The sequence below is a fragment of the Podarcis erhardii genome (assembly GCF_964252035.2).
Source record: "Podarcis erhardii genome assembly, chromosome: 18".
NCBI lineage: Eukaryota > Metazoa > Chordata > Lepidosauria > Squamata > Lacertidae > Podarcis > Podarcis erhardii.
The window spans coordinates 3105502-3130271 of NC_138516.1; the positions used below are offsets into that span (position 1 = coordinate 3105502).

The following is a 24770-nucleotide window of genomic DNA, read 5'->3' on the forward strand; positions in this document are numbered from 1 at the left end:
GGCCAGTCCGCCACTGGTGATGCAGCAATAAAACTGCTCACATGTTTGCAAAGCTAAGCAGGGTCTGGTGTGATTTCAAATTGGATGGGGGACCACATGCTGAGGTTCCTACATTGCAGGGGGTTGGACTAGATGACCCTCAGGGTCCTAAATGGTCTTGGGCAATGGTACCTGCTCACCTCTAAATCCTGGTTTATTACCCCTCTTAAGGCTCCCAAACTATTTGAATTCCTTAACTTCCTCAGCTCATAGATATGCCTTTGTAAAGGCAAGATTCAACACCTTCCCATCGAACGTGCTGAGAAATAGATTCTCCAATGGACAGATATCGCTCTTATGTGACTGTAATTGTGGGGCACCGGAATCGTTACATCACATAATTTTTGACTGTGCTTTTCACTTACCGGCCAGGAGCAAGTTTCTTGCTCAATATCTTAAGGGAATTGCCGATGTTACGGATGAAGCCAAACTGAGATATCTACTAATTGATGATGACCCCCTAAGATCACTCATGGTCGCCAGATTCTTGATCAGCGTCCTATCCCTAAAGAAGAGAAACGGTCTCCTGTGTGGCTCGGATAATCCCTTTAAACCATGATCTATGTTTTAGGATGTAATTAGGTGATATCACCATTGATATCTTCGATTAATTTATGAGCAGAGGGCGATGTTTAGGTTACAAATTTACTGTAATGTATGATGGTGGTCTTTGTTTTTGTTTTGCTTCGGCTCCTGTTTGTCTTTTGTAAGTTTTGGCGATTTTAAATTTGGAGGTTTAAGTATATTATGTTGGTATGAAACTGTCGTGTGACGGGCCAATGGCCGTAATAAAGATCAATCCAATCAATCCAATCCTCAGGGTCCCTTCCATCCCTATGATTCTATGACTCAGCAGTTATTACCGAGTCCCCCACCCGCCTTATGAAACTATGCCTGGTCCTCAGGCAGCGCTATGGGTAGACCTCCATTGGAGTCTAGCCACCATTTTGGATTTAGGAGTTCAGCTTCTCACAAGCTCTAGACCAGAACCTGAACTAAATCTAAATCCCTGAGCTCAGCAGACAAACGGAGAGCATTGCAAACATGTTTCTCCTCCCGCTGAGATTCACTCAACGTTTACAGGAATATAATGATTTACTTCTCCAGCTTTCAAAGCCACAGCAATTACAGTAATGTTTGTTCCCTGGAGGTGTCTTTCAATTTGCCATGCTAAAAACAAAGAAATGTATGGCAAGTTGTAACTCGGCTCAATTCCCTTGTTCTTATGCATCAGGGCAAAAGTCTCTTGACCCTTAATATTGCACTATAGGGATGCTTTGGGACTAGAGATTTCTGCTCCTGTTTTTCTGTTTTACCTTTCAATCCATAGCAAGTCAAAGCAATAAGTAATTTGTTTATTCTTTTGTGATGTGTTTGGACTCAGGGCTCAACTGGTGGCTTTCTACTTGTGTTTTTGACTTGTTTTAAATGTGTTGCACTTGAGAATAGTCAGGGTAAACGTTTTATGAGGCAATTACACATCTATCTATCATCTATCTATCTATCTATCTATCTATCCTTGGGAGTAAGTCCCATTGAATTCAATAAGACAAATAATTCAGTAAGTTTCCAGCTAATTACCAAACCTTCAGCAGTTACAATCTTAAATCACATCAAATACAACGGCATGTCAGGCATTGCATTTTGGGGGAATCTAAGATGGTGACTGCCTACAAACCTTGGCTCATAATTTTAAGAAACCACGTTAACTACCAGGACAGGATAACATGCCTTCAAAGTGTCCCTATTTTCCAGGGACAGTCCCAGATTTACAGAAGCCATCCTGGTTTCTGATTTAATCCTGGAACGTCCCGGATTGTCCTCGTTTCCCCTTTCCCCCCCCTCCGTGTCTCAGAGAACATGGTGGAGAAATCTGACCTCCTACTCTTGTCCTTTGTGTTCTCTCTCTCCCCCTCCCTCCGTGTAGGTGCAAAAATGGAGTCCTGTTTATTCTGAAAATAAAATACTGGCATAAAAACCAACACATTTGATCAGGTATCCCATGGGATACATGCTGAAAATTAACCCAAAGGTTTTGTGGCTGTTGCTGCTACTTTAAATTCATTTTCAGCCTTCATGCTGTATGCAAAATGGCTGGTAAAGACTTCTCTAAAGACCAGAAATCTTAAGATTTTGTTGTCAGGTGCTCCTTTGTGTTCAGATCAGGCCTCAGCACAATAATGTAGCACTTGGGAAAGAAGATGCAGCCCAGAAGCCCAGCACTGGAGGCCAACATAGAGAAGATCTGCACGGCCACCATGTACTTGCCCTTGGTGCTCAGGTAGGTGGGCACAAAAGACACCCAAACACTGTAGAAGACCAGCATGCTGAAGGTGATCAGCTTGGCTTCGTTGAAGGAGCCAGGCAGCTTCCTGGCTAAGAAAGCCACCGTGAAGCAGGTGGCAGCCAAGAAGCCCAGGTAGCCGAGGGCAACGTAGAACATGGCCACAGACCCTTCGTTGCATTGCAGGATGATCTCTTCCACCTGGGAGCGCATGTCGGGCTCTGGGAATGGGGGAGAAGAGCCCAGCCAGATGGTGTAGATGAGAACTTGCCCCCCAGAACAGGAGATGACAATGGAGTTGGCCAGACTCTTGCCCAGCCATCTCCTCAGCCTGTTCCCGGGCTTTGTGGCCAGGAAGGCCAGCACCACCGTGATGGTCTTTGCCAAGACAGAAGAAACAGCAACTGAGAAGATGATGCTGAAGGCCGTTTGTCGGAGAAGGCAGGTCTCTTTCCTTGGGCGCCCGATGAAGAGGAAGGAGGACAGAAAGGAAAGCAGGAGGGAGACGAGCAGGATGTAGGAGAGGTCCCGGTTGTTGGCTTTGACAATGGGAGTTTCCTTGTATTTTATGAAGATTCCCAACACAATGCCTGCTGTTAAGGACAAGAAGAGGGCAATGGAAGCTAACACCATTCCCAAATATTCTTCATAAGCCAGGAAGATGATAATCTTGGGGACACATTGATCTCTGTCCTTGTTTGAATGGTGATCTTCTGAGCATTTGGTGCAATGTTCTGCATCTGGGGAAGAGAAAAAGAATGGCTGTAGCATCACTTACATCCCTAATGATCTGTGCTCTATTAGCATTGTGATCTAGGATAAACTGAGAGGCAGTGACCACTCCACTGTTAAGTGCATTGGTTAGATCCTGCCTATTGCGTGGACAGGCGGAGTCCCCAGATCCCGCGCGGTCCCCCCCGTCATGTGGAATAACGACGCACGACAACGTGCTATGGGATTAAATTGGCCACAACTTTATTAAATTTCAAATGTGGGTAGACCTTGGCTCAGGCATTGGGCGTTCTCCCTCCCCAGTCCTCAGCCGGGGACCTAGGGAGCATCAGGGTTATCCAGTATGTCTGTGGGTGGATGGGCCGGCTCTGGAGAACATATGTTCAAGCAGAGATAGCCGCCCCCGTTACGCCGCCGCCACAGGGGAGAGCAATGATGACCTTTCGGTGTACGGTCAAAGCCTCCCTTCAGAAAACCCCTTTAACGGGGAACCCTGGTATCGCCACCGCAAAGAGGAAGATGGACTAAAGGATTCCGCCCAAGGCCTGATACCGCCAAAGTTGTGACATTTTGCTACGGGAAAGGCGAAACCTGCCAATGCAGGGAAATTCCTTTCTGGCCCTTTAACAGCGACCTTAACGTAGCAGCGCCCGCATACCTGTGAAGAAAAATTAACCTGCAAAACCTGTGAAGAAAAGTTAACCTGCAAAATAAGACATTAACTGAGGGTGGGTAGGGTGGGAGAAGCTCTGGAGCCAAGTGAGGATTCCCAGGTAAGATCCTCCCTCTATTGTGTGGGCAGGTAATCCCTCCCCTACCTGGCCTGGTCTCCTTGGCAACGCTTCCCCCAGGTGGGATTGGACAACTGACTGAGGTAGGCAGAGACCTTCAGGTATCCCACCTGGGGGAAGGCAAAGCCAAGCCTATGCTGTTGGAGCCGCTCCAGATCTAGGGGCTGCACGCGTCCACGCAAAGGGCGCCCCCCGTTTTAAGCGGGGAGCGGTCATTCCTCTTTGTCCGAACCTTTAAAATGCAGACATGCAATGCTCATAGTAGTGAGATCAAAACGGTTCATAGATTATATTGTAATAATTTTAGTGTGCTTTTGCTGTTAATTATTTTGCTCCTTTTCATAGTCTATCCATTATTTTTGATAAGTGTCAACATTATTTCCTTTTTGTGAGCCTTGGTATAAAAAATAAAAAAAGGAATGCTTTGTGGGCATTCCTCTCACAGTTTGCACCCCAGAGATTTCTTCCTTATGGTCATTCCTTTCAACTCACTTCCAGGATGTAATAAAGGTGATTAATACTAAGGAAGTCGAGGAAGGATCTCCATTCCCCTATGTCTGCAGAATTCTCACAAAAAGTGTGTGAGACTGAATTTCTGTCCTGTGTTTACTCTCTCTAGGAATTCCTTCCCCCTTGGAGCCACCCACCTTCCCTAGCGGAGAAGGTCCCTTCCGCACACCGAGCACAAGCATAGCAGCAAATGGGCTTTCCTTCTAGGACCACCTTGGCATATCCAGGTCGACATCTTTCTGTACACCTGGAACGAGGTACAGCCTAACCAGAAAGACAAGAAGGTGCAACAAAGAGGAACAGTTAGGAGTATTTGTGTGTATGTAATTCACTCAACGCGATCTCTATAGCATGGTGGTGATCCCTGACAACCGGTCTTCCCAGCTCAGGATGATGGGAGCTGTAGCCCAAAGACAGCTGGGGACCCAAATTTGGGAAACCCTGATCTACCCAAAGATTCGCAGTTGTGGTCCCCAGTGAATCATTCAGGAAATCATCACAGCTCTACATCGATCACATAGAGGTTGGGGAGGGGTCTGTCTGGCAGGGAATCCTGAGAGATCCCAGTTGCCGTTTCCAGCAGCCAAGAACCTCAGTAGCCTGCCATCTCCCCATTCCCTTAATGCGGTCAGTTCCCTTTAGCTGCAGAACATGATCTCTGGAATGCAGCCCTTGACCCCTCATCAGAGTCCTTTCAACCCCCCGCTGACCATTGGGGTGACCAGAATATCTTGTGCTTCAAATTTAGTTCAGTACAGCTGAGGTTTGAGCCACCTTTTCTCCATTTACCTGTTTCCCTTCTTAATAAAACTTCAAAGCAAATGCCAATGGGTCTGACATTTGATTTCCCCAAATTTCAGGATTCGAATAATCTCACAACGGTTCATGTTTGTGTTTGTGTGTGTCAGAGAGAGAGAGAGAGAGAGAGAGAGAGAGAGAGAAAGCGCTTTGCTGTTCAATGCCCAACTGAATGGAGAGTTGGGGTTTTGGGGGTTTTTTTTGCCAAATTGCTTTAATTGATTTTCCAAATTTCACCATATCAACCACAAATTAAGACAAATTTAATACCAGTGAGCTTACTCACAAATTAAAAAAAATACAATAAATCAGTAATTATCATTTGTAAAATAAAATAGTTTTCATCCTTCTGCGTGTATGACAGGTCAGTATCCTTTATTTGAGCATCCCAAATTCCCCTCCTATCTCAGCTGCTGTAGAAAGAAGGAGTGGTGGTTCCAGCTGTTACTGGACAGTCAGCCTGACATGGTCATTCTGCAGTGGTTGTTGAAGGAACACCACAAACAGGACCTCCTAGCCCCCCCTCCCCCAATTATTCCCCCTACCTTGTTGAATTTCTTGTTCCACTCAATGGCTTCTGGGTTAATGGTGAACTTTATGCCAGCAGATGCCTCTGTCCTTATATTTCCAATTTTCACAAGGGCACGAGACTTATTGGGATAGATCGCCCAGTTCATAATATCAAAGTCCGCTGGCACCTCCCAGTTCTCATCCAAGCACAGCCTGCCCCTGGAAGTATTCAGACACCGGATTTCTCTCAAGAAAGGGTGAAGCTGGAATGGCAGGGGAAAGCACCAGCATTAAGAAACTGGGAAGCTACAACAGGCAATTAATCAAGCCAAAATGGGGAAAACACCGGGGCCAGGTGGGCTATCAGCAAAGTACTATAAGAAATTAAAAGATTATTTGGCACAACCACTAAAAGATTTAAGATATTTACATTACGCTGATTCTGAAAAAAGATACAGATCTATTATCAGTCAAAAATTATAGGCTGATTTCTCTATTAAATAATGACTATAAGCTATTTGCAGACCTATTGGCAAACAACATGAAAGTGCTATTAATGGATTTAATTCATCAGGACCAGGCTGGTTTTTTACCAGGCCGCCAGATGAAGGATAATATAAGGAATATAATTGATATAATATCTGGAGGTTAGAAATGATAAGCAAGCAGTGTTGATTTTTATAGATGCGGAGAAGGCCTTTGACCATGTTTAATGGACTTCTACGAAGAAGACTATAGAGATGATGAATTTCAGAGAGTCATTACAGTGGTACCTCAAGTTAAGAACTTAATTCGTTCTGGAGGTCCGTTCTTAACCTGACACTGTTCTTAACCTGAGGTACCACTTTAGCTAATGGGGCCTTCCGCTGCCGCCGCACGATTTCTGTTCTCATCCTGAAGCAAAGTTCTTAACCCGAGGTACTATTTCTGGGTTGCCAGAGTCTGTAACCTGTAACATCTGTAACCTGAAGTTTCTGTAACCTGAGGTACCACTGTACTTAGAGGAATTGACTCAATTTATTCTGACTAACAGGCTATGATGATAGTAAATAATGTAAAAGAGAAAAGTTCTTAACCCCAGGTACTATTTCTGGGTTGCCAGAGTCTGTAACCTGAAGCGTCTGTAACCCGAGGTACCACTGTACTTAGAGGAATTGACTCAATTTATTCTGACTAACAGGCTATGATGATAGTAAACAACATAATAACAGAAACATTCAAAATAATGAAAGGGACAAGACAGGGATATCCTCAGTCACCATTATTATTTTAGTTTTAGAGACCCTGGCCAGAAGTAGAAGATCAGATGAAGAAATAAAAGGGATAGCAAAGGTTAAAGGTAAATGGACCCCTGACCATTAGGTCCAGTCGCGGCCAACTCTGGGGTTGCGGTGCTCATTTCGCTTTATTGGCTGAGGGAACCGGCGTACAGCTTCCGGGTCATGTGGCCAGCATGACTAAGCCGCTTCTGGCGAACCAGAGCAGCACATGGAAACGCCGTTTACCTTCCCGCCGGAGCGGTACCTATTTATCTACTTGCACTTTGACGTGCTTTCGAACAGCTAGGTTAGCAGGAGCAGGGACCGAGCAATGGGAGCTCACCCCGTCACGGGGATTCGAACCACCGACCTTCTGATCGGCAAGTCCTAGGCTCTGTGGTTTAACCCACGGCGCCACCCGAGTCCCAACATTAGGTTACAAAGCATATAAACTCAAGGCATTTGCAGATCATAGAATCATAGAATCCTAGAGTTGGAAGAGACCCCAAGGGCCATCGAGTCCAACCCCCTGCCAAGCAGGAAACACCATCAGAGCACTCCTGACATCTGGTTGTCAAGCCTCTGCTTAAAGACCTCCAAAGAAGGAGACTCCACCACACTCCTTGGCAGCAAATTCCACTGTCGAACAGTGGTACCACAGTGGACCATGTGGTAACTGTAGAAGACCCCATGGCTAGTAAACCAAGGGTCTTGAAAAGATGCTCAAGTTTGGAGAAGGTTTTAAACTAAATAAAGGTAGAACGAAAGTATTGGTGGAAAATGTGACCGAGCAATATAAAAAAGACAAGTAACGGAACTGATGATTGAGAAGAAAGTTTAATATTTAGGAGTATGGATAACAGCTACGAACATAAATATTTTAAAGAATAACTACACAGGAGCTTGGAGAGAAATGAAGAAAAACTATATATATATATTTATATATATATATATTAGAGATATCTGGAGCACGACAACAGGACTTTTCTGTGGTGGCTCCTCGCTTGGGGGATGTTCTCCCAGCGAGGCTCCCTGGACACCTTTGTGACAAATCTTTAGGTGCCAGGCGAGAAAGTTATTCTGTAACCAATATTTGGGTGGATAAAACCATCTCTGGGCATTTTAATGTGCTATTGGATTGCTTGTTTTCTTTCTTTCATTTGCTTTTTCTATTCTCATTTTGTATTTTTATTCTGTAAACCACCCTGTGATCTTCAGATGAAAGTTGATATATAAACACAAATAATACTAATATTATTACTACAGACCCTCCAAAGGTCAAAATGGCACCCGGTTGAGAGGTGCTGGAACTGAGTTCCAGCGAGTTCCCCCTGAAGAAAGCCCTGGGTATAAATAGCAAAATGATCGTTATGGGATGGGACATCCCTATTTTCATTGGAGACATGTTGGAAGCTAAGCTACTATTACTAATAGTAACTATGATATTTTACAGGTCTATACCCAGTCAAGATCAGCATCTGTGTGGACTGCAGGTTGCAAAAAGGGGGAAGGAAATACCTGCCACGCCTGTAGCCTTTGGGGTCCCCATTGCTCTCCTTCCTCCACCATCAGCCTCCTCTGGGATCTCGATGAAAGCGAAGCATGCAAGGCCTGAGCCACAGCTTGAACATGGATGTAATTGCCATAGCTGTCTTTGGACAGGGCTCTCTCACGCTCCTCTTGGGGTAATGGCTGCAGGTTCTCCTCCTCTCTGCATCTTATCCTGCCTTTCACGGACAACAGATGCTTTGAATATGAACACTGAAATGCTTGATTAAAATAATCCCCAAGATTGGTCTGCAATTTATATTTGTCACCTTTGCTGCTCCTTATTCCTGTCTGAATTGCAAAGGACAGAGAACCATGGAGGTGCTGGAAGTAATTTGAAGGGATGTAAAAGCCAGTTCTGATTTCTAGCAAAGCTGTTGTGATCCAGACTTTTGCCCCTATTTCCTTCTCATAAATATTGTGTATTACCATGAGTATTATGATAACATGTGCATTAGTTATATAGGAAACAAATACCCCAACTTGTCTCCATAGGAAAAATGGTTCCTCACGTGTTTCAAATTCATCAAAATAACTTTCTGGTACTCTTTTTGATAAAGCAATGCATATCCCTTTTCTGAGCATCAGAGGTTTCACAGCGCTCACAAATCTTTCTCCACTGTCATTGTCTGGAGTGAAGAGGCCAATCCACATCCATTCAAAATACAGGAGCAATTCAACAATCCCCTGGTACTGACTTTCCTCTTTGGGACTCATCCGGTAAACAAAAGGGAACAGGGTTTTACCTTCAAGAAACTGGGCAGTGAAGCCATGACTGATCTAGCAAGGAAAGCAAAAGATCAGCAATTTATTTTACTTTCATCATAACAGGTATTTAATCATATGAAATGACTGGTATCTAAATCTCTGCTGGCTGAGGCTGATGTGAGTTTTAGTTGGAAACATCTGGAGGTGTCAAGTTGGTGAAGGCTCAGTTTTCAAAAAGGGATGTTGAATCCATAGCTCAGGATTTTCCCATTTTTAAAAATATCCCCACTTGACTCCTCCAAAGAGAAAGTAGAATCTTATGCAGTTGAAATTCTCTTTCCCTCCATGCTCTCCCACTACTTACCTGTGGGATTTTGTAGATGCCTGACAAGGCTGAAATCACTCTTGAGATGACAGTATTGCCTCTTTCAAGAACAGCCAGCAGGGGATTCTGTTCTCCACAGTGATAATTGGGAATATTGCATCCACTGCCTGCAAGCAGCTCTAGCATGGCATCCGAAGTCATCCTTGCATCTAAATAGTTCTCATAGAGGTTGTAGCCCAGGGTGATGTTGGGTAAGAGGCTGAGATCCTGGTTGATCTCTTGGATGGTGAGCGGGAAAGACAACATGTGCCATGGGAACCTAACTACCTCCCTGCAATAAATGAATCCTTTAAAAAGAGTGAAACTGATATTCATATTAATGGGAGGTAGGAAACATTGTATGATCCACAAAGATTAGTATATATTATCTATCTATCCATCCATCCATCCATCCATCCATCCATCCATCCATCCTTTTGCATTAATATCAAACCTTTTCCTGTCTAGCATAGAACAAAAAATTGGAGACCTCTGCTCCATGACAGGAGCTTTGATGCAAACAGCACACAGAGCTGTTCAACAGTGGAACAGACTCCCTCCGAAGGTGACCGTGTGTCCAGTGGCGTAGCGTGGGTTGTCAGCACCCGGGGCAAGGCAAGTAATTTGCGCCCCCTAACCTGTGGATTTGTGCCCCCTAACCCGTGGATTTGCGCCCCCTAACCCTAACCCCCAGATGTTGCGCCCGGTGCAGCCGGCCCCCCCTGCACCCCCCACGCTGCGCCACTGCGTGTGTCATGGATGCTTCAGGTGGGATTCCTCCAGGTCTCTTCCATCTCTACAACTCTATGATTCTATTCTACTGTGGTTCTATGAGTAAGCAATGAAGGTGCCCCTCAAAATTTGAGATATACTGGGAAGCAGCTCCAGAGGTTGCTTTTGCTGCAGTGGTCTTTGGCGCCTTCCAAGGGGCTAGACTACAGGTGGATAACAGACAATTTTATTGAAGGAGGGGAAGCACCAAATACCTCAGTACACTTTAGTTAGAAACGAGGCCTAGTGGCTTTCAGGTTTGAGTGTGTGGTAAAATCGATAATTTTGCCCATATTTTGGATCACTGACTCCACCAATGAGGACAACCCCTGGTTTGTATTATTTTACATAATCATTTTATCTGAAGCATATCATTCCTGTTCTTCGCCCATAGAAATACAACCATTATCAGGAGTTTCTTAAAACGCTTCTAATTTTTTTTAAAAAATGACAGAAAGGGGAAAGTGCTGGGATTGGAGGAGGAAACCTTTAATGTAGCTGAGACAGATTTCCCCATGTTGGGCTGTAGGTCTTCCGTTGCATTGTGTAAAGAGAACTGTGATAAGGTTGTTCACAAATGACCCAAATAGAATAAACATAAAATAATCATAGCAGCTTGGAAATTGCTTGAGTTTCATGCCACCCTCTGGCTTAGGAAGAAACCTCAAACACCTCAATACTTTGAAATGAGGCCAGTTGTGTGTGGTCAAAAAAGGAATGATTCCTTTTCACATTTTAGAGATCTAAGTCCACTTACAAGAAACTCCCCTGACATATTATTTTATTTATCCTTTCAATTAAAGCACATCTTTCCTGTTCTTCAGCTACTGTAGCACCCTGCTTGTGGTTAACGCTTAGCTGGAATGAAATATTCAACGCAGCAATAGAGAAATTAAAATAGTAATTTATTTGTCAGACAAATAAATAAGAGGCACAGTGGTACATGGTTACCAAGCTCTGGCCTGGCCTCCTGCCATTCTGGCCAGCACTTATATTCCCTTAATCCAGCCCCCTTTGCTCCTCCTGTGGCTGCCTCTGTCCAATCAGCCAGGTTGAAATTCCTATTGGCTGTTTGCTAGAACCAATCACAAAAGATACACCCACAAAAGATACACCCATTTCCTTGCCCTTATAAGGGAGACAAAGAGCTATATATATGACATATAAGTAATAATATATCTTACATGGAATCTTAATTACCAGCTCACCTCTTGCCCTTCTTGCCCTATTGCCTTCTAAAACAAATGTTTAATCTTACATTTTTTATGTTCAACAGATGTCAAGGATCTTGAGTTTCACATCAACATTGAAAGATTTCCTTCATTTAATGTTTCTAAACAAATGCCTGACAACTATATATCAAGACTGCTTGGATGGCGTCTTCTGTCTGGCAGGGGGGGGGGGCTGGTGGCTGACTTAATTTCAGGATAAATACAACTCTTACAACCATATGAAATAAGAATCTAGCATTCCTTAAATCCTTTGCATAATTACATTTAAGCCAATATATTTAAGCTAATATATTTCATACATTTATCATAGGTAGCCTCTTAAAAGAATAAAGCTTTTCAAAGTAAAAAGGAAGAAACTCAGTAAAACAGCTTTTAAAAGAAGCCTCTTCAGTTTAAGAAAGAATGGCTTTAGAAAAAGACTTCCCCAAAAATGCTCTCTTTCTTCTAGCTAAATGTTTTTCTTTCCATTTGCTCCTGGCCTTTGAACCTTAGAAAGAAGATCTGGCTCATTTTACTGGGAGGCACATTAGTATTATCTTACCCAGTGTTTTTTCAGCCTTGGGGCAGCATATGTAATTCTCCCTTTTTATGACTTTGAGAATTGTTTTTCTACTATAAATCAATGGGGCCCTCTTGTCTTAGGAGAATGGCCAAGGTTTCTTCTGCCTGGCATGAAACATTTGAAAATCCTTTTTTAAGCTCATTTTTAAATACAAGCCTTGATTGAAATATATAGAAGCTTTGATAAAAATGCAGGCTTATGGTTAGGTGCCTCATTCCCCCCTTTCAAGCTCAAGGACCTTCATCCCAAGTGTCCTTGATAGCTTGACCTTCATCATATTCCTGAGGTAAAGCTCTATATAGGGCCATGATATGAGGTAGAGTTTCATTTGAAACCATCTTGCTAATTGTACTTCTAAAACATGAAATGATACATGGCATCATACATAAAACCAATACTACTACTGTCAAGAAAAACAAGCAAGACAATAGTATCCCTTTGAGTCCTGTGACATTAGGTAACCAATTGGTGAGCCATCCCATATCCCATCCTTCCCATGTTTGTACTGGGACATGTGCTATATTCTCCATCTTTGTGGCCAACACACGGATTGCCTCACCATTATCAGAAATGTTAAAGCAACAGGCATTCCCTGTCAAGTTCAAGACTCCACATAGGCCTCCCTGCCTGGCAAGTACATAATCCATTCCCATTTTCAGCTGCAAAATGGCGGCTCTACTTTCATCCAACTGTTGTGCAATAAGTCTCAAACTCTGGGCCGTTGCATTGGTTACAAGTTCCACTACTGCTTGCAATCGAATTATTCTGTTTAGATTATAAATAGGATCCCGTGCCCCTTGTATGAGCTCACCAGGATTCCAGGAGGCAGGATCATAATAGGCTATAATGCGCTCTGGCGGCCAATCATCAGTACCGCTCCAACTTTGGGTACTTCCTCCTGCTATATGAGAAATATCAGCATTCCTTCGTGTTCGCCTGGCCGAACTAGTGGGCATAATCCACATTGGTGGTAATACCCAACCCAAGAAACAAGTCCCACTCCATTTGGAAGGGAGTTTCTTGTACGCCCATTCTCCACATATCCACCACAACCATCGGGTCTGAGGTTTTTGGTACGGGGAATACAGAAGGCGAAATACCAAAAGGGGTAGAGAGTTTACAGTGCAGTATGTTAGATTGCCTTTTTCTGTCACAGTTATGTTCCACACCACTTTCCATGCGTGAATAAAAGGAGGTGCACAGGGCAAGGTATTCCGAGTTCGATAGGTAGTACCGTGTGCCCAGGTATGACTATTCTTCTTATAATCCCAAGTATAGTGACAATGAGAAGAGCCTATCATGGGAGAATCAGCTGCATCTGATGATTTATGTACACAGAATTCCCCTTGTACAGGTATAACTCGTAATGGTTTAGTTGAGTTCCATCCGGGGAAATTCTGTATTTCAGTTTGGTGTGGCATTTCGCTTACCATACCAATAGCATCTAATGGTATCGGTAATAAGGGCATACCTCCCTCTGAATCATCTGGCCCAAGAGAGCAAACAAGGCAATTGGTCCTATTTGCAACATTAGCTACCATTTCAGCTAAACCTACCCACATATTGTGGTCATGGCTGAATCCATATTTAGCCAATTTGGTCAGATTCAAGGACCCTTCCCCTTCCCAAGGGATCAGGATTAATAATAAAATCATGTTGATGTCTAGTATATGCATTCCTTCCACAAAAGATTACCTTATTGTGATAGCAAATAATTATTAGCCCCAATATAATTCCCCCAGTGACAGAAATGGGGAACCACCAAGACCAAAACATATATCCCGAGGATCCCCAATGAGTAATATCTCTGATAATTGTTCCACAAGGGGGGCAGTCAATCAATTGTATTAGAGAATCTTTCCGTTCACAGTCGCTGGTTCAGACGCTCCTCAAGCTTCAGGCGTGCGCAGGTCAGCCAGCTTCCAGGTTGTGGCTGCAGCAGGCCGGTCGTCAAATGTTGCCCGTGACCTAGCCCGTTCCCGGTAGGGCTAGATACAGGGGTTTTTGGAGAGAGTTAGTTTTAAAGGATTAGAGGGGTCACCTTTGCACGTCCAACTGCCTTCGGACTTCTTCAAACGAGAGTGATGAATCCAGGGGGTCACCTCAGCTACCTTCACCGCTGTTGGAGTAGAGAGCAAGACGGTGTAAGGTCCACGCCACTTAGGTGCAAGTGGATCGCGTTTCCACTCTTTCACCCATACGCTATCGCCAGCCTGGAACTGATGAATCGGCTCGGCAATGCTGCACGGCGTGCGCTCGAGGGCCCACCTGTTAAGAGAAACAAAAACACGGGAGAGAGATTGCACTTGTTCCTGTGTCACATGGTCTCCTATTTGTTTAAGGTCAGCTGGAATATCCTGAACAAAGGAGGGCGGTCTCCCATACAGGAGCTCAAAAGGTGACAACTTAAGTCTTTTTGTGGGTGCACACCGAACACGAAACAGTGTTATGGGTAACACATCTACCCATCCCAATCCCGTTTCCTGGGTTAATTTTGCCAATTGGGTTTTCAGAGTCCGATTCATTCTTTCAGTTTTCCCTGAACTCTGAGGCCTATATGCTGTATGCAGTCTCCATTTTACTTGTAGGACTCGACATACATCTTGTACTACTTGATCAATGAACGCTGGCCCATTATCACTTCCAATGCATCTAGGTAATCCAAACCTTGGGATCAATTCAGTGAGGAGTCTTTTAGTTACCTCTCGTGCCTTTTCAGTTCGGGTGGGAAAAGCTTCAACCCATCCGGTAAGAGTATCTACAAACACAAGGAGATACTTGAATCCCTTAGAAGGGACCAGCTCTGTGAAGTCCACAATTAGGCTTTCCATGGGGACGTATCCCACATGCTGAATTCCAGGAGGTTGTACCGGTCCCTGCCTGGGATTGTTTTTAGCACAAAGAACACATTTCTGTGAAATGCAAGTTGCTAATTGTGATAGATTAATAATATACAACTTCCGACTGAGACTCTCTCTAGTTGCAGTACCGCCAAGGTGAGTAGATTCATGATAATTTCTTACAATTGTGCCTGCTAGATGATGAGGTACATAAATCCTATTGTCCGGCAGGATCATCCAACCGTCCTTCACAACTGCTCCTTCCTGTTCAGCCCACTTCCTCTCTTCTGGGGTATAGTGAGGTTTAACATCTTCTGGAACTACCTCTGGTATGAGGGCTGCTATAAATCCTCCCACAGGCTTTTGGGCTGCCTCTCGGGCTGCTTTGTCAGCAGCATGATTTCCTCTGGTTATTGGATCCCTTCCTCGTCCATGACCTTTGCAGTGCATTACAGCAATCTGTTCTGGAGCCCATACTGCTTCTAACAGGATTTCTACTTCAGGTCCATATTTCAAAGCCTTCCCGTGGGCTCCGATTAGACCTCTTTCTTTCCATAGAGCTCCATGTGCATGCAGGGTTAAGAAGGCATATTTTGAATCAGTATAGATGTTTGCCTTACATCCGGCTGCCAATTGCAGAGCTCTAGTTAAACCTATAAGTTCAGCCTTTTGTGCTGAGGTGCCAGCAGGCAAAGCCTCAGCTTCCACAACTTCCTCATTGGTGACCACAGCATATCCTGCTCGTCTGGCACCTTCATGCAGGTAACTGCTACCATCCGTATAATATACAACATCTGGATTTTTCAATGGCTCATCTTTCAGATCAGGTCTACTGGAATAAACTTCATCCATTACTTGGAGACAATCATGTGATTCCTCATCATCTACCTCTGGTAGGGGCAGCAAAGTCGCTGGATTGAGCATATTCACTACTCGTAGATGAATCCTGGGATTTTCACACAATAGGCCTTGGTATCTAGCCATCCTTGGGTTCGTTAGCCAATAACTACCCTTATATTCCATGAGTGTCAGAACAGCATGAGGTACATTCACATACATCGTCTGGCCAAAGGTAAATTTATCAGCTTCTTTGACAAGGCTCGCAGTGGCTGCTACTGCCCTTAGGCATGGAGGCCATCCTTTTGCTACTGAGTCCAATTGTTTAGACAAATAAGCTACTGGACGGTTCCAACTTCCTAATCTCTGGGTCAGGACTGCCGCTGCAATCCCATTCTGTTCATGTACATACAGCTGAAAGGGTTTTTCCGAATTAGGCAATCCAAGGGCTGGTGCCTCCATAAGTCGTTGTTTGATAACTAAAAAGGCTTGTTTCTGCTCAGGTCCCCATACGAATGGGTCCTTTTCTGCACCTCGAGTGCTTTCATGTAAGGGCTTGGCCAGACTACTGAAATCAGGTATCCATAGTCTACAAAACCCTGCTGTTCCCAGGAATCCCCTAAGTTGTTTTCTTGTGGTAGGTTCCTTGATAAGGCAAATAGCTTCTTTCCTCTCTGGTCTCAATGCTCGTTGTTGGTGTGAGATGTCAAAGCCCAAATATTTGACCTTTTCTAAACATAACTGTGCCTTTTTCTGGGAAACTCGGTAGCCAGCTTCCCAGAGCAAGTGGAGCAGTTCCTCTGTCCCTTCTTTACAGGTATCAAAATCCTTTGCAGCTAGTATAAGATCATCCACATATTGCAGAACCACCTTTTCTCCCGGTATTGAGGGGTAACTTGTTAGATCCCTCGCCAAGGCAGTGCCAAATAAAGTTGGGGAATTTTTGAATCCTTGGGGCAATCTTGTCCAGGTTAGCTGGCCTTTTGTTCCTGTCAAAGGGTCTTCCCACTGGAAGGCAAATATAGGTTGGCTCTGTGGTGCCAGCCGGCAACAGAAGAATGCATCTTTCAAGTCCAATACAGTAAAAAATGTTGCTTCTGGTGGGATCAAACTCAGCAAGGTATATGGGTTTGGTACATTTGGGTGCAAGGTCTCGATAGCCTGGTTTACGAGCCTCAAGTCCTGCACTGGCCTGTATTCATCTGTCCCAGGTTTTCGAACAGGCAAAAGGGGTGTGTTCCATTCTGATTGGCAAGGCTTAAGCAGACCATATTTTAATAGGCGGTCCAAATGTTTCTGGATGCCCTCCGCTGCTCGCCGGGGTAAGGGATATTGCTTTACAGATACAGGGGTAGCCATAGGTTTTAGGGTTACTACAATTGGAGCTATATTCTTAGCCATTCCTGGTGGGCTATTTTCGGCCCATACTCCTGGTGGCACCTGTAGAGTTCGGAGGAGCTTGTTTAATTCTGTATTCAATGTGGGTTGGACTTGCAAGGCTGACATTAGGCGCCATGATTGTTCCTTAGGTACTGAGAGGGTAATTATTCCTGCTGCTTTTGATGGCAGTTTCATTTCTGGACCTCGAGGAGTGAAAGTGATTTGGGCCTGCAATTTGGACAGCATATCTCTGCCTAAGAGAGGTATTGGACACTCAGGTATATACAAAAACTGATGGGTTAAACGATGTCCCCCAATCTGGCATTCCAAAGGTTGGAGGAAAGACCTCTTAGCTGACTGTCCAGTGGCACTTTTAATGATTACACTTTTGGATGCCTTTTTCTGCAATAGTTCTGGGAGTACTGAGTATTCAGCCCCAGTATCAATCATAAAGTCTATTAAATGGCTCCCTAATTGAATCGTGACCGTGGGCTCCTGGAAGCCTAACTTTATGGAGTCCGGTCGTTCCTAGTCTTGGGTAAAATCCTCTTCTGCCAGTCCAATGAAATTGTCTCTACTCCGTCCCTGTCCTGGTCTCTGATATCTTCCATCTCGGATCATTCCCCGTCCCCGTCCCTGGTTTCTTGGGCCGGAGCCTGGGCCTGGGCCTGGGCGTACTTCTTCCAACCTCAGGGGTTCAGGACACTCCCGCTTCCAATGACCCTCCTTCTTGCAATTTGCACATTGATTCCTTCCCAGTGGTGGATTCCTTCCTCGCCCTCGCCCTCCATTTAAGGGGCGGTGGTCTTGCTTCACTGCTGTGGCTAGCATTACCATCTTTTCCTTCTGCCACTTCTTCTTCTCTTGCTTCTCAGCCTCATCCCTATTCCGATAAACTCGGCGTGCAATGGCCATAATTTGGCTCATCAGCATCCCTTCCCATCCTTCTGATTTCTGAATTTTCTTACGAATGTCAGAAGCGCACTGGGCCACAAATGTAGCAGTAATCATTCTACTGTTTTCAGGGGCTTCAGGGTCAAAAGGAGTCCATATACGATAGGCTTCCTGCAGCCTCTCTAAAAAGTCTCCCGGACTCTCATTTGGTTTCTGTTCTACTTCTGAGACTTTAGACATATTAGTGGGCTTCTGGCATGCCCTGCGGATACCTTGCACAAGTGTCTGGCGGTAGGTGGTAAGTCTGGCCAGGTGAATTGCATTGTTTGGATCCCAATTAGGATCTTCCAAGGGAAAGTTATCTTGGAGATGACGGTCAATATTATAAATATTTCCCACTCTGGCCTGCTCACGCAAATATATCTGTGCCTTTTCAATTATGTCTCTCCTTTCCTCAGTGGTGAACAGAGTATTCAGGAGCTGGCGGCAATCTGTCCAAGTAGGACTATGAGTATTTACTATTGAAGTCACCAAGTCCATCATAGCCTGAGGTTTTTCTGCAAAAGATGGGGTGTGTGTTTTCCAATTCATCAGATCTGTAGTTGTGAATGGAATATATTGCAGGGTCGAAGTTCGAGGTGGCCGTGGTCCGGGTTGCCCATTAACCAGCGCAGGCTCCTCAAGTGCATCAAATACTCTTCTAAGAGGGGCTACTACGTGATCTTTCTCTTCACTTTGCTCTAGGGGCCTCAAATCATAGGGGATGGTATCTGTCGCAAGGCGTTCTTTTAGCAGCTTTATACGCCTGGCTGTATTGCTTGCTGACCGAGCAAGGTCTCCCTGTAACTTCTGTAATATTTCTCTGGGACTTGGATGTACAGGGGTTTGGGGTGGGCAATCAGTTGTTCCACTAAAGGAGACTGTAGATGGAGGTCTATTAGGAGTCACAGGTGGAATAACCACTTCTGCTTGGGCTTTATTATAGGACTCCAATGCCTCCTGAAGATATTTATCATAATCTATCAAGGAATCAAACTCTGTGACTCCACTCCCATTATTCATTCCAGTTTCTTGCCTTGGGGTTACAACTGGTGGAGTGTTTGGATTAAGCTCCCTTCGATGTGGAGCATAGGGTGGAGGTGGAAGCACCTCTTCCTCTGGCCCCTCAAAAATGGGTTTGAGTTTATTTGGCAAGATTCCTTTCCTAGCTTCGGCTTTTACAGCCAATAATTTGCATCGTTTGACTTTGCATTCCCTTATCCATGGAGGATTTTTATTTAATGTGCTCAGCCAGGAATCTATATATGGAAATTGTTCTGGGCACCCTCCAGTTTCTTTGGCGATATCAGTCCAAAGTTTGCTCACTAAATTTATATCCAAAGTTCCCTGAGATGGCCATCCAGTATTTTGTTTTGGCCATTCTAGTTCACATAACGTTCTCAAGCGCTCTGGCGTCATTTTGACTCCATATGCCCCTGAGAAGGCTTTCTTAAAATTATTTAACATACACTCAAGAGGTGTATTTTCCCCCTTTGAACCCCCAACTCCCATTGTATGGCCCTGTGAAGTATCCACTCAGTCACTCACAGACGCGCTTCGTGGGTTTCCTTGCCTAGTGAAGTCGCCTTACTAGGAACCGAAGTACTGCCCACTCCACACTCAGGTCAGCTACAGATTGCTCTGTACTTTCTCACACATACAATGCGCTGGATACTTCACCACACTCTACCTCCCAATCCTTCCCTTTCCCTACACCAGATCACCATCTGATGTACCCAACCACCTAGCGTACTCAGTTTCCCCTTACTGAGACGCAGAAGTTTGATCAAGACTTCTCTTCCTCCTAATTAATTGGAGGGCCAAAAATCCCTTTGTGCACTTACCCTTGGTTGGTTCCCTGTTTCCCCCGGTCCGTCGCCGCCAGTGAGCAGGGTATCAGACAGACGAGTCTTCTGCGTTCCCCCTGGAAAAATTTACCAGTGCGCGCTTTGGGTAAGCAGTTGTCCTCTCTCTTGTACCCTGCCCAGTAGGGCGAAGGGGCTGCGTTCCAGCAGACCACTTATCCGAGTCACGGCACCATAAAATGTAGCACCCTGCTTGTGGTTAACGCTTAGCTGGAATGAAATATTCAACGCAGCAATAGAGAAATTAAAATAGTAATTTATTTGTCAGACAAATAAATAAGAGGCACAGTGGTACATGGTTACCAAGCTCTGGCCTGGCCTCCTGCCATTCTGGCCAGCACTTATAATCCCTTAATCCAGCCCCCTTTGCTCCTCCTGTGGCTGCCTCTGTCCAATCAGCCTGGTTGAAATTCCTATTGGCTGTTTGGTAGAACCAATCACAAAAAATACACCCACAAAAGATACACCCATTTCCTTGCCCTTATAAGGGAGACAAAGAGCTATATATATGACATATAAGTAATAATATATCTTACATGGAATCTTAATTACCAGCTCACCTCTTGCCCTTCTTGCCCTATTGCCTTCTAAAACAAATGTTTAATCTTACATTTTTTATGTTCAACAGATGTCAAGGATCTTGAGTTTCACATCAACATTGAAAGATTTCCTTCATTTAATGTTTCTAAACAAATGCCTGACAACTATATATCAAGACTGCTTGGATGGCGTCTTCTGTCTGGCAGGGGGGGGGGCTGGTGGCTGACTTAATTTCAGGATAAATACAACTCTTACAACCATATGAAATAAGAATCTAGCATTCCTTAAATCCTTTGCATAATTACATTTAAGCCAATATATTTAAGCTAATATATTTCATACATTTATCATAGGTAGCCTCTTAAAAGAATAAAGCTTTTCAAAGTAAAAAGGAAGAAACTCAGTAAAACAGCTTTTAAAAGAAGCCTCTTCAGTTTAAGAAAGAATGGCTTTAGAAAAAGACTTCCCCAAAAATGCTCTCTTTCTTCTAGCTAAATGTTTTTCTTTCCATTTGCTCCTGGCCTTTGAACCTTAGAAAGAAGATCTGGCTCATTTTACTGGGAGGCACATTAGTATTATCTTACCCAGTGTTTTTTCAGCCTTGGGGCAGCATATGTAATTCTCCCTTTTTATGACTTTGAGAATTGTTTTTCTACTATAAATCAATGGGGCCCTCTTGTCTTAGGAGAATGGCCAAGGTTTCTTCTGCCTGGCATGAAGCATTTGAAAATCCTTTTTTAAGCTCATTTTTAAATACAAGCCTTGATTGAAATATATAGAAGCTTTGATAAAAATGCAGGCTTATGGTTAGGTGCCTCACTACCAAAGGTCACCAAGAGGCTCTCAAAATTCCATGTGCAAAACTGTAGCATTCCTTAATGACAGTTTATGAATTGTCCAAATGGAATAATATTGAATAAAACCTTTGAGCCTTGGAAATTGCCTGAGTTTCATGGCATCCTGCAGGTGGGGAAATTCAGTGCATCCTTTTGAACCCTGACCAGATTCACTGGCATCCTTGCATTCTACTAAAAGCAACACAGACGCATAGGTGCAGGGTTGTTTTACTTAGGAAGACAGAGGGAAGAAAATAATAAGAGAGGTTTTTTACTAGACCCCCCCCCCCAACTCCCATCAGCCCCAGCCAGCAAGACCAATGGTCAGGGCAGGGCAGTCCTGCAAGATCAGCCCTTGGCTCCCCAGCCCTGAGAAAGGGGCTCTTTCCTATTTCAACCATTGCAAGGACTGGAGGACCATGAAACCCCTCCACATATGATTTTACATACACTTCATTCCTGGCGAAGGGTGTCTGAGTAAAGTTGTATGGAGTTGTCTCAATAAGGCGTATTGGAGAGATGATCCCACTGATGAGAATGTGTCCAGGCTGGTAGTAATTGCGAGCATCCGTTTCATCCCTGACCAGATTCAAGGGGCATTTCGCCTTGTGGTTCCCGCAGACTCCAAAGGGCATCATGAGCAGCAGAAGCAGCAACAGAAGGAGCAGGGATCTCATTCTGGCTCTGCCTCCTCCTCCTCTTACCTGTCAAGGAGGCAAAGCAGAAGTGCCCAAAGACTCTTGCAAGGCCAGACTGGGTGGGCTTTCCCATTCTGGGTGGTTTTCAACTCTACCTTCAGAGCTAGGAAGCACAAGGCAGGCACACCCCTCTTTCGCCAGCTCTGCATCTTGACTCAGTCTGTCTCCAACACAGGAAAAATTCTCTGCACCAACTTTTTCTTTCCCAGTCATAGTTCAATTAATATTGCCATGCTGTTGTTGCTTTCCGAGTCTTGTGCTACCCCCAGAAATATCTCCTGAGCTTTCAGAAGATGAGATGACTATAATTTTGATTATTCTAAGTGGAATAAATTTCACCACAATAATTTTCTGGAGTCTTGAATGGCTCAAGCGGCAGGTGCAGAGCTGCAGAAAAACATATTGAGCAGAAGTCAAGGGGTGTGTTTGGAAGTTGGAAGTTTGGCCTGAACTTTGCTCCCACGGACCAAAGAAGAGCCCTGAAGCTGGATCCGACCATGGACTCTCCTTCCTTGGAGGTTTTGAAGCAGAGTTTGGATGGCCAATGTTGGGATTCTTCAGCTGAGATTCCTGCATTGCAGAGGGTTGGACCAGAGGACCTTGGGGTCCCTTTCCAAGTCTCCCATTCTATGATTCATTGGAGGTTTTTAAGAAGAGGTCGGACAGTCAGGGATGGACAGCAGCCAGATGGAGGAGTCCCAGCCTTGCATCCCAGGCATCCTAAGCCCTTTTGAAATGTGGGGGTTGGGGGGGGCATTGTTGGCTTGTTGTTTTTATTTTGATTATATATGTTGTGGTTTTATATTTTGAACCGCCTTGAGACCTCCAGGGGTAGGGCGATATATTTGAGCAGAAACTTCTCTACTCATAAACAAATTGTCTGTGCAGAAGCCAGGCTAGTATTCTGGCAGCTTTATTATTCTTTATCAATTTATTTATTCTTATTTATTTATTTAATCTGATTCATAAAATTCATGCAGCACTTGATTAGGCCAATAACCCCTAAGGCACTTTATTTTAAGATAAGGCAGGACATTGAGAAAAATGTTTACAAACTTACTTCAGAACATTGAAAAAGTTAAAATAACAAAACGGACTGAAATTGTATCAGCTTCCTAAGAATCTGGGTGGATGCTATATTTTTAAAATTTATTTTTTTAAAAAATATTTTTTCTTAAGTCTCCAAAGATATTCCAGAACCTTTGTCTACCTACAGAGTTTTTTTAAAAAACAACTAATACATAATTGTTTCTTGACTCCCCACCCCTCTTGATGTTTGTTTTATTACTCTTTTTATCAGCTGTTTTTAAAAACATGTTTAAGTTATCTAAGCCCCGAAGTCGTATATCAGTAATCCTCTGCTTATATTTCAAATCCTGCCTTTGACTTCAGGTATGGATGTTAGTATGACAGATAATATAACAATGGTCTCCATTCTTCCTTGAACAATTCTTCCTTCGGTCCTCTTAGTTTAGCAGGGAATTTCTCCATTTCAGCCTCTTCCACCAGCTTCATAAGCCATTCCTCCTTGGTGGGGAATTCTCCTTCTTTCCACTTCCGTGTGTATAAAGCTCTAGCTCTTGTGGTTGCATTCAGAAAACCTAACCAACCACCGGCCAGTTTCTCATCTCCCTTTCCTGAGCAAGGTTCTGGACCAGATCCAGGCGCTTTTGAAAGAAACTGATTTTCTGGATCCCTTTCAAGTGGGGTTTCGGCCACGTGACAAAGAAGCAGCCAAGCAGGCCGGGAAGTGCTGGGACTGGCCAGTCATTGGGGCTGCCTAGTCAAGTTCTCCAGGCCGGACTGCTCACTGCTGGGTCACTCTGGCATGGGACCGGGCAGCCATTTTCCCTCTGTCTTCTCTCTTAGGTTTCAGTCAGAGTCAGTCTGCCTCAGTTGTGAGCAGTGTGGAATCTCAGTCAAACTGTTTGGAAACATGGTGTTTAGGAAGAAGTTTGTTTTAACTCAGTAAAGCTCTTATTCTTCCAATTAAAAACTCTGTATTATTAATTTACGCGTCTGTTTAGGTCTGACGTCGTTTCCAGACGGTCTTAGTTGGGGAATGTTTTTCAGACCCGGGAACCTTGAATGTGGGGTTTACAGGGCTCAATCCTATCCACAGGGCACTGGCTCCCAGTGGAGTACAGGATGATGATGATAATAATAATAATAATAATAATAATAATAATAATTTATTATTTATATCCCGCCCACCTGGCTGGGCTTCCCCAGCCACTCTGGGCGGCTTCCAAAAAAATATTAAAATACTGTAATACATCCAACATTAAAAGCTTCCCTAAATAGGGCTGCCTTCAGATGTCTTCTAAAAGTTTGGTAGTTGAATAATAGTGAAGGACCAACCACATCTGCTATTGGGTCCCCGAAGCACAGATTCACACAAAGCGGCACAACGTCCTTGTGTAGCCTTTTGAGGCTTTGCCCTCGGGTGGGAAAAATATTGCGCCTGGGAAAGGGAAGTGGGAGTCAACAGACACTCAAGGAATAGTTTCAGAGGAAAGGCTTTTATTTCTACCATCCATGAACTGGTAGAAGGAGCAAGTGTGATAAGTCACAAAAAGCATGCACGAAATTCACAGTCATGTGCACAAGCATATATACCCCTTTCCAGTTCCCTCCTCCTTTCTCCTCCCTCAGGAGTCCTCTGAGCATGAACAGAAAGCTGTCTTGGGACTCTTGGCACCATTCCCAGGAAAGGGGTTTCAGAGTGTTCAG

At 44.2% G+C, this 24770-nt stretch overlaps 1 protein-coding gene across 1 annotated transcript; it reads right to left on the reverse strand.

The window, feature by feature from the left end:
• Positions 1 to 1556: 1556 nt before the first annotated feature.
• Positions 1557 to 22678, reverse strand: LOC309333072 (vomeronasal type-2 receptor 26-like). The gene is made up of 6 exons (XM_081846527.1): positions 21790 to 22678; positions 9544 to 9835; positions 8442 to 9251; positions 5700 to 5927; positions 4494 to 4620; positions 1557 to 3063 (listed from the first exon to the last, which is right to left on the reverse strand). Exons 1-6 carry the CDS (start codon positions 22014 to 22016, stop codon positions 2165 to 2167), a joined length of 2583 nt encoding a protein of 860 aa, XP_081702653.1. The 5' UTR covers positions 22017 to 22678; the 3' UTR covers positions 1557 to 2164.
• Between the last annotated feature and the right edge of the window lie 2092 nt (positions 22679 to 24770).